Genomic DNA, 9,712 nt, shown 5'->3' with positions numbered 1-9,712 from the left:
AATCGTCTGTCAGCACGTTAGTCTCCAAGACTCAATTGATAGTTTGATTGCCTGTTCTTGATGTAGAAATTGTGTGTGTGTGTATTTGACTTAATGTAGCCTAATACAAAGGTTTTGGGAAAAATATAGGCTTGAAGAGAGTTTCATTCCAAAACGCTATATATCAATTTGCAATTTCCATTAAAACCGTACTTTCAAACGTGTCAAAGGGGTTTTAAGTTGTTTCAATAGTCTGCACACAAAGTGAGTGAAATAGATTTGATGAAACCACATGGCATGCGCCATTCCTTTAGCCCTGTACATGTACATTAGTTTGAAAGACGCAAGATTTAATGTAAATGCAAGCCAATAACTGATCATCAATTTGGGTTAATATAGCTGCAGCACAATGCCTATTTTGTGGGAACCGTCATTCAGCTAGAAATTTACAGTGGTTTCAGTTTTGGACAAGATCGTAAACATGTTGTCCCCCACACCCAATCAATTTCAAAATTCGTTAGGCTGTAGGCCTACTGCATAATGCTCCAATCTACACAGCCACCCTTGTAGAGCTTATTTGATTCATTATCAGATGTGCTTCCTACAGCTTTTACATTTCTCAAAATGTCTCAAAATATTATTCCCAAATTCATTGGGCCTATACAATTAATTCAACATGTTGATAAATGACGCCTACTGAACCCATGTAACCAAACCATCGTATTATTTGAATGGATGAACAAATCAATGAAGTGTAAATGAAACAACATCAACAGCGCATATGCTTTTCGGTTTATTAAAGGTTTACAAAAGGGGTTGCTGAGACAAAGTACAAATACTGACAATTAGGATTAATATTCATCCTCCTCATCTTCACCGGCATCAGCAGAGTCCAGCCCCACCTCCTCATAGTCCTTCTCCAGGGCAGCCATGTCTTCTCTGGCCTCAGAGAACTCTCCCTCCTCCATGCCCTCACCCACATACCAGTGCACGAAGGCCCGCTTGGCGTACATCAGGTCGAACTTGTGGTCCAGTCTTGCCCAAGCCTCCGCTATGGCGGTGGTGTTGCTCAACATGCACACGGCCCTCTGCACCTTGGCCAGGTCTCCCCCTGGCACCACTGTGGGCGGTTGGTAGTTGATGCCCACCTTGAACCCAGTGGGGCACCAGTCCACGAACTGGATGGAGCGGCGGTTCTTGATGGCAGCGATGGCCGCGTTGGCGTCCTTGGGCACAATGTCACCGCGGAATAGCAGGCAGCACGCCATGTACTTGCCCCGCCTGGGGTCGCACTTCACCATCTGGTTGGCCGGCTCGAAGCAGGCGTTGGTGATCTCAGGGACAGACAGCTGCTCATGGTAGGCCTTCTCTGCAGAGATGATGGGAGCGTAAGTGACCAGTGGGAAGTGGATGCGGGGGTAGGGCACCAGGTTGGTCTGGAACTCAGTCAGGTCTACGTTCAGCTCCCCGTCGAAACGCAGGGAGGCGGTGACGGAGGAGACAATCTGGGCGATGAGGCGGTTGAGGTTTGCGTAAGATGGCCGCTCCACTCCAAGGTTACGCTTGCAGATGTCAAAGATGGCCTCGTTGTCCACCATGAAAGAGCAGTCGGAGTGCTCCAGGGTGGTGTGGGTGGTCAGGATGGAGTTGTAGGGCTCCACCACTGCTGTGGACACCTGGGGAGCTGGGTAGACTGAGAACTCCAGCTTGGACTTCTTCCCATAATCCACAGTCAGGCGCTCCATCAACAGAGAAGCAAAGCCAGAGCCTGTCCCACCACCAAAGCTACGGAAGATGAGGAACCCTTGGAGTCCGGTGCACTGGTCAGCCTGGGAACAAAAACACCACAGGAGTCACGCCCAAACGTTCAACACTGAGACTTGCTTCCTTGTACAGAAATGGCCAAAGAACAATGATTATGAATTGCTATACGTGTACTGCATCACTTTTGTAGAGCTTCACCATTTTACGTATTCTGTCCAGCACAGATTCCACAATCTCCTTGCCAATGGTGTAATGGCCACGGGCATAGTTGTTGGCAGCGTCCTCCTTGCCACTGATGAGCTGTTCAGGGTGATACAGCTGACGGTAGGGTCCATTCCGGATCTCATCTAGAGATTATATATATATATATATATATATATATATATATATATATATATATATATATATATATATATATATATATATATATATAAATAATATGCCATTTAGCTGACGCTTTTATCCAAAGCGACTTACATTGCAGTTAGTGCATACATTTCAGTATATATGGTCCCAGCAGGAATCAAACCCACAACCTAAGCGTTGTTAGCACCATGCTACCAACTGAGCCACAGAGGACCAGACAAGCAGTCACATTGACACGTATGGCGAAATCAAGGCAACTGCACGAGAAATGTGACTTCACAAGCTACTAACGCATCACAACGAATCAGGATTATACTCAAAATGCAGTTTCATTTCATAGTATTATGAGGGGCAGCAGACCATCACCAGTGTAGAGTAAGCCTGCACATGCTTACCAACAACTGTAGGCTCCAGATCAATGAAAGCAGCCCTGGGAACATACTTCCCGGACCCAGTCTCACCGAAGAAGGTTCCAAATGATGAGTCAACCAGGGCAGAAGCACCAGAGCCCTGCTGGACCGTCCCATCTGGTTGGATACCATGCTCCAGGCAATACAACTCCCAGCATGCATTGCCCATCTGTACACCTGCTTGGCCGATGTGTACAGAGATGCACTCCCTCTGTTGAGAAAAACCCTTAATCTTAGAGTAACAAGTCATAATGTACAGTACCAGCTACCATTGATCCAAAGTGCGTACTAACAGAGTTAAGTCACTGATGGCGAAGGTGGGGCTCACCATGCCAAACTGAATTAATTGAAGACCCAACTACTGTGTTAGTGTGCAAGCAGAACTTGAGAAGTGCTTGAAATGCACCTCAGCCTACATCTCAAACAAAGATTAATCAGTTTGGTTCAAGGAGCTATGCTTACCATAGTTCAGCAGTTGGGAATGGAGGTTATTCTTTTAAATGAGTGCTTGATAAACAAAACCCTGAAACAAATATGCCATGTAAATCACATGAGGTCGACAAACATTTTTTTTTTCTTTCTTTCAATAATTCAGTTGTGTTAGCAGCCATCTTGCTTACTCACCTTGAACACAAGGCCTTCTGGGTAAATCATGCTGATTATATAGGGTCCTCACCTGCCCTCAGTGCTGCAGTAGGCAAGGCATTCAATTGAACGTCATTTAAAGGAATAGACATCAAATGTTCAGTTACACTCTATTGTGATACTGCAGCTTGCACATCACTTTGTATACAATTATACAATAATTTTCTTGCCGTGACTCGTTCAATTTAAGAAATTGGTTATTCCAAATCCTCTTAATATCTCTAACCCAATGATGCTTCACATGCTACAAACACATCTCATAGAATGAATCTCACGTAATTCCATCTCATTTCATAGTGCTATGAAGCATTTATAGTCAATACAGGTAGGGAGAGTTGTTAGGCACGACGCCAGCTGAGTGCCGGCAAACCCCGTGACGTTATTGACGATAAATCACGGCTTCGAGGCCATTATTGCTTTTATACGAGTTGTTGTATATGTATGGTTCTCTCTCTCTCTCTCTCTCTCTCTCTCTCTCTCTCTCTGTACCCCCCTCCCCCTCCCCCCGCTCTCTCTTCCGTACACGCGCTTCGTGTCCCTCCCCCTCCCTCTCTCTCCCTACTCCCCTCCCACGGATTCAGTCTATTAAACGGCTACCATCGAGATGTAAGTATAAATTCTATTTTTGATTTGGTAAAATGAATACGATACATTTCGAAAATAGTCACTGTCGCATATTGACTTATTTTGAGTCACCTACCTATTTCTTTTAGGATGTAAGCAATATTTACCGATTTAAAAAAGTTGCGTGTATATATATATATTTTTTTAATGTAATGACATCTATTATTGAAATTGTGTCTTAGACAATATTATGATGACTGACACTCAGTCTCACGACATCACTACGAGTCATTCACTGAGTCATTTTCTATTCATCATTGTACTTATTCTCAAAAGTGCTTTCATGTCGGTAATGTGCTCCTTATCTTGCATTTCCTAGTTTTGATATCTCTTCAGTCATCATATTGTACACGTTGGGGGTTTATCTAATTGTAAAACCCATCTATTTTATGTTAGCAGCCTCCATTGCTTTTTACTAAATCTTTCTCCATTTTGGGTGTCGAAATCATCCTGGTTTAATGCAGGCTTTGGACTAAAAGTAGGCTATCGTGGTTGTTTGGCTGATTGCTGAAGAACGCATTTTATAGGATGTTGTTTAGTAATCTGTCATCAAGATTAACTTCTAATTCACTGTAGTGTGCATTTGGTCTGTTGTTACTTCAACACATTTTTGCACTTAGCATTTTTTTTTTTTTTTTACAACATAAAATAAAGAAACTTAAATAAAATAAAATAAATGAAATGAAATGAGTCTATGTATGATAGACATGTTGGAGTGGTTTTGTCTCTTATTCTCTCTCCCTCCCCAGGTCTGCTCCTATCCCAGACTCGGCCACTCCGGGAGCCCCAGGGGGCCCTGAGGGAGAGGTTGGCCCCCCGGCCGCGGCCCCCAACCTCACCAGCAACCGCCGACTACAGCAGACTCAGGCACAGGTTGATGAGGTAAGAGAGGGGGGTCAAAAACAATGCTTTATTTGCCATGCAATCAATTGTCAATCAACCCCCCCCCCCCACCCCACAACCCCAAAGACAGGACGAATGAAGGATGAAATCCTAAGGAGAAAGGGAGGGATGGGGATGAAGGGATGGGGTCATACAGAGTTCACAAGGATGTTATTATCAGTCGGGAAGAGAACGAACCGTCCTCGTGTTCTGTGACATCACAGCCTGATGACAGTTCCTTATAGCCACTTCTCGGCTGTGATCAGGGCCAGGAGGTTTTCCCGGACATTCCTAAGGCCAGTTCGGGGTCATATGGAATGACTAGGGCCTAGGTGAACCACAAATCTCTCCCACTATAACCAGTTTGGGTGTCCTAATCAGCTGCGCCCGTCAACAGGCTCTGGGTGCGTCTGACGGATCGTATCAGGACGTCGACGCAAGCGACGAGGTGTTACCGGTCATGATTGATTCCTAATTGACTGACTGAAGGGTTTGCCTCTACCGCCCCCTGCAGGTGGTAGACATCATGCGCGTGAACGTGGACAAGGTGTTGGAGAGGGACCAGAAGCTGTCGGAGCTGGATGACCGGGCCGACGCCCTCCAAGCCGGCGCCTCGCAGTTCGAGAGCAGCGCTGCCAAGCTGAAGAACAAGTACTGGTGGAAAAACTGCAAGGTGTGTGTGTGTGTGTGTGTGTGTGTGTGTGTGTGTGTGTGTGTATTTGCAATCATTGGTTGATTGTTTATTGCTTGTTTTGTGTGTGTGTGTGTGTGTGTGTGTGTGTGTGTGTGTGTGTGTGTGTGTGTGTGTGTGTGTGTGTGTGACTTGTTAATGACTGTTATTAACATTGGCCTATGTGTGAAAGTCCTTTATTGTTACTGAAAACACCATAGACAATAATGAGGTGAAGAAGACATCATAGCCAACCAGGGGAGGCTGATGGAGGTGGACATCGGAGGACGGGCTCATTGTAATGCATGGAACGGAATGAGGAATGGTATCAGATACCATTCCTCTTTCCATGCATTACAATGAGCCCGTCCTCCAATTTCTACCTCCACCAGCCACCCCTGTAACCTCTTGAGGGTTATTTTTAATAGAAATGATTAGTTGATAACCTTCATACAGGACAGTCTTTGAATCATAAAAAACGACTTTGCAACGTTATGCTTAGGCTTGCATAGTGCAGGCTACCATGACAGTCACTCGCTGTATTACATCATGATGAAGTGCCACTGGTGTATTTTCACTGTGGTCAGCCATTTTGTGAAAATAATGTCCGTATACACAGAGGATATGTTGGTTGAAAGGACTCTCTTTCCCGCCTGTATTGCACCAGTCTTCTTGTGTGTTGATGTGACTGTCTGTCCTGCCTCCATCTTCACCCTTGGTTTGTTTTCTCCTTTCTCCTGCACTTCATATTGGACATATTTCCCATCCTTCCATCCCACGATCTGTCCATCCCACGATCTGTCCATCTATCTATCTGTCCATCCATCTATCTGTCCATCCCACTATCTGTCTATCCAACTATCTGTCTATTCCACTATCTGTCCATCCCACTGTCTGTCCATCCCACTATCTGTCTATCCAACTATCTGTCTATTCCACTATCTGTCCATCCAACTATCCATCCATATTTCATCTTTCAACATGAATTTATAAACCCTCACGCAGACGGCCCGTTCTGCTCCTGAGCACAGATGGCTGGCCCGGTACCCATCCAATCAGATTGCTCTGTTGGGGAAGGGGGGAGGGGGAGGGCTAGAAATCCCAATCTGGATTACAGTAGGGGCTGGATTAAAAACCCAGCTGTGACTTGTGATGTAACTCCTCCTAATCATCCCTCTCTCTCCCACACTTTCATGCTCTCTCTCTCTCTCTCCCTCCCTCTCTCTCTCTCCCTCTCACTTGTTCTCTCTCTCTCTCTCTCTCCCTCCCCCCCTCTCTCTCCCTCTCACTTGTTCTCTCTCTCTCTCTCCCTCTCATTTCTCTCCCCCTCTTTCGCTCTAAACCCATGTTTCTCCTAATCTCAGTCGTCCGGTCTCCACCCCCATAGGCTTTTTTTTATTTTTTTTATATCTTTTCATTTCTCAACCTCACGGCTCCTCTCTCTGTCTGAAACATCACAGCTCCTCTCTCTCTGTCTGAAACATAGACATCATGGCTCCTCTCTCTGTCTGAAACACTCCTCTCTCTGTCTGAAACATCAACATCAACATCACGGCTCCTCTCTCTGTCTGAAACACTCCTCTCTCTGTCTGAAACGTCAACATCACAGCTCCTCTGTCTGTCTGAAACATCAACATCGACATCGACATCAACATCACGGCTCCTCTGTCTGTCTGAAACATCAACATCACAGCTCCTCTCTCTGTCTGAAACTGACTCTGTCTGAAACTGATCGCTCTACCTGTAGAAATGATATTGGATATCAATGTTGACTGACTCAGCAGTGTCATATTATTATTATTAGTAGTAGTAGTAGTAGTAGTATTAATTATTATTATTTGTAGTAGTAGTATTATTAGTAGTATTATTAATTATCATTATTAAGTACTAGGGGGGTTTACAAAGTAGAACTGTAAGTGTCAGATGATAAATCATGTTGAGAGATAACACAGAAGGATTCATATTAATAATTATTATTACTGGTCCTCTGTGGCTCAGTTGGTAGAGCATGGCGCTAACAAACATTAGGTTGTGGGTTCGATTCCTGCTGGGACCATATATACTGAAATGTATGCAATGTAAGTCGCTTTGGATAAAAGCGTCAGCTAAATGGCGTATATTATATTATATTATACATCTGAAAGGTGTTTTAACTTGTTTTGCAGATGATGATAATGATGGCAGTCATAGGCGTCATTTGTTTTGGAATCATTTTCTGTAAGTACCATGTTTGTAAATGTTGACTTATACAGTACCAGTCAAAAGTTTGGACACACCTTCTTTTTCTTTATTTTTTATTATTTTCTACATTAGAGATAGATTAATATTGAAGACATCAAAACTATGAAGGAACACATATGGAATTATGTAGTAAACAAAAAAGTGTTAAACAAACCAGAATATGTTTTATATTTTAGATTCTTCAAAGTAGCCACCTTTTGCTTTGATGACAGCTTTGCACACTCTTGGCAAGGTGTGTCCAAACTTTTGACTGGTACTGTATATTTCAGCTACAGACAGTATGTCAAGCTTACATAACGTCATACAACACTAAGGTATTGAAGGCAAATGGAAGCTGATCTCAAGCTGATTCTCAAGTTTGAATATGGGACAATACAGGCCAATGTCCACACAGATGAGAGTGTACTTTTAGAATGGAATATGTGTCAACATAGTAATTCATCATAGAAACTAATCTTGTGTACATCTACAAACAATATTTACAAAAAATGATTGGCTTATGACATGGTTTTCCTGCTCATGTTCCCCCCCTCTCTCTCTCTTTCTTTCAGTGTATTTTTTCTACTGAGCAAGTTTCTCCAGGGATGGACACCAGCAGAAGACGAGATACCAGAGCGTAGCCATGATTGTGAATCCTCCCTCTCCCCCTTTACTCCTCCCCTTCATCCCACTCTTCTCACAGATGCCTTCCAACAGAACCACCAGACACCTGTAGACATGCAGTACCCCCTCCTCTCCTGTAGTGGGTGGCTCTTTCTCTCCTTTCCCCTAATTTTACACTTGACCAGATATTTCACCTGAACAGTACAGTATATTCTAGTGTATTCCATATAATATGTGTGCTTTTCAGGAGCCGAAGCAAGTGATACCACTTAGGATGTGTCTTTGCCCTTGGTTGACTGTGTTTGCAGCACATTTCAGCATATATGTAATGAACTGTACCAGGGAGAAAAGTGGGAAGAGCTGTATTTGCTTTGTTGTACAAAGCACATCCTTGATATCTTAGCTTATTGATGCTTATTGATGCTTTTGAGTCACTCTATGGACTTGTCATAGTGAAAGGAGGCAGAGAGCACCAACACAAGGAGAGAGGGAGAGAGCTGGGATCTACAGATGCAGAATGTTTTTTTTTTCCCTATTTCCTTCAATCAATTAATGTCTCCGCCCTGATCCTATTGACAAGAATAACTACAACGGTCATGATGATGTGAAGTATTTGTTGTTTCTTCAGTCTTGTGAACCGTCACGTTGCCGTTCGGTCCTGTATTATAGACGTCTTTTGGGTATAAACGTGTCCCTTGTTTCTTACCTCCTCTGTTAGGAGAAGTGTGTAGACTCGTTCAAGTATAATTTCACTGTTAAAAAAGGGCCAAAGACGAGTGAAGAAAATAAGAACAGCATACATGAGAAGAATCTGACGACTCATTTCATAATCTATGCTGACGTGATTGTAGCCTCCACCTACTTTCTGTAACTACAGTGGGACTCATGTAGTTTTATGACAGCCGAGACCCTAAAGGGGGGCCTAATATTTGTAGTCCACACTTGGGGTTAGCGTTTTGTTTCGTATTTAGCAGAACTTGGGACAAACTCCTGTATCAAGCAGGATTCGGTTGGTTTAATTGATAACGTACTCATACACATTTAGACACCTCGGTTTCTCTAACCACAGGCAGACTGTGAAGGCACAGTAGGTCAAGGCATTGGCAGAATTGTGTGTACAGGGGAAAGAGAACACATTTAAATACCCTGTTGATATGGGAATTGATACAAATGTGAAGACGAACATTTTGTTCGAATAGGAAATGAAATGGTAGGCCTACCACTAGTTTTAGGCCTTGTGATTACAGCACAATTAGGCAAGTACCACATTACCCTCTTTTATCTAGACAATAAACAATATAATATTCCAACTGATTTAAAATATGAGTATTTGTGAAAGTGATAAATGAACAGTAATTGAAGTGAACTACATATGATCATTTCAATTAGGAACAAATATCTGTGTGACGGTGGAGATGAGGATTTCTCTATGGGATTTGGCAAAATAATAGTTTGATCGTCTATACTGTAGAAAAAGAGCTGGATGGAATATTTTTGATAACAACACTGCTAAATGACGTGATTCAGT

At 43.3% G+C, this 9,712-nt stretch overlaps 2 protein-coding genes across 2 annotated transcripts; one reads left to right on the top strand and one right to left on the bottom strand.

Moving 5' to 3' along the window:
- Positions 1-782: 782 nt before the first annotated feature.
- LOC310811990 (tubulin alpha chain-like) lies at positions 783-3,036 on the bottom strand. Its single transcript, XM_083680374.1, has 4 exons — positions 2,982-3,036; positions 2,505-2,730; positions 1,942-2,090; positions 783-1,808 (listed from the first exon to the last, which is right to left on the bottom strand). The coding sequence occupies exons 1-4, from the start codon at positions 2,982-2,984 to the stop codon at positions 831-833; spliced, it is 1,356 nt and encodes a 451-aa protein (XP_083536500.1). The 5' UTR covers positions 2,985-3,036; the 3' UTR covers positions 783-830.
- A 392-nt stretch (positions 3,037-3,428) lies between these two features.
- On the top strand, positions 3,429-8,391 carry LOC310812176 (vesicle-associated membrane protein 2-like; the record flags this gene model as incomplete). Its single annotated transcript, XM_083680594.1, has 5 exons — positions 3,429-3,439; positions 4,538-4,670; positions 5,185-5,343; positions 7,506-7,557; positions 8,133-8,391. The coding sequence occupies 5 exons, from the start codon at positions 3,429-3,431 to the stop codon at positions 8,147-8,149; spliced, it is 372 nt and encodes a 123-aa protein (XP_083536720.1). The 3' UTR covers positions 8,150-8,391.
- Between the last annotated feature and the right edge of the window lie 1,321 nt (positions 8,392-9,712).

The sequence above is a fragment of the Argentina silus genome (assembly GCF_951799395.1).
Source record: "Argentina silus genome assembly, chromosome: 11".
NCBI lineage: Eukaryota > Metazoa > Chordata > Actinopteri > Argentiniformes > Argentinidae > Argentina > Argentina silus.
The sequence above is the reverse complement of the archived record's forward strand: the minus strand, read 5'-3'. Positions and strand labels throughout refer to the sequence as shown.

What these genes read in the sequence shown, in the direction of transcription:
- LOC310811990 (XM_083680374.1), bottom strand. An exon ending in TCTGGAGCCTACAGTTGTTG is followed by an intron (nt 2,091 to 2,504) that starts GTAAGCATGTGC and finishes TATAATCTCTAG; the next exon opens with ATGAGATCCGGAATGGACCC. An exon ending in TGGACAGAATACGTAAAATG is followed by an intron (nt 1,809 to 1,941) that starts GTGAAGCTCTAC and finishes TTTTGTTCCCAG; the next exon opens with GCTGACCAGTGCACCGGACT.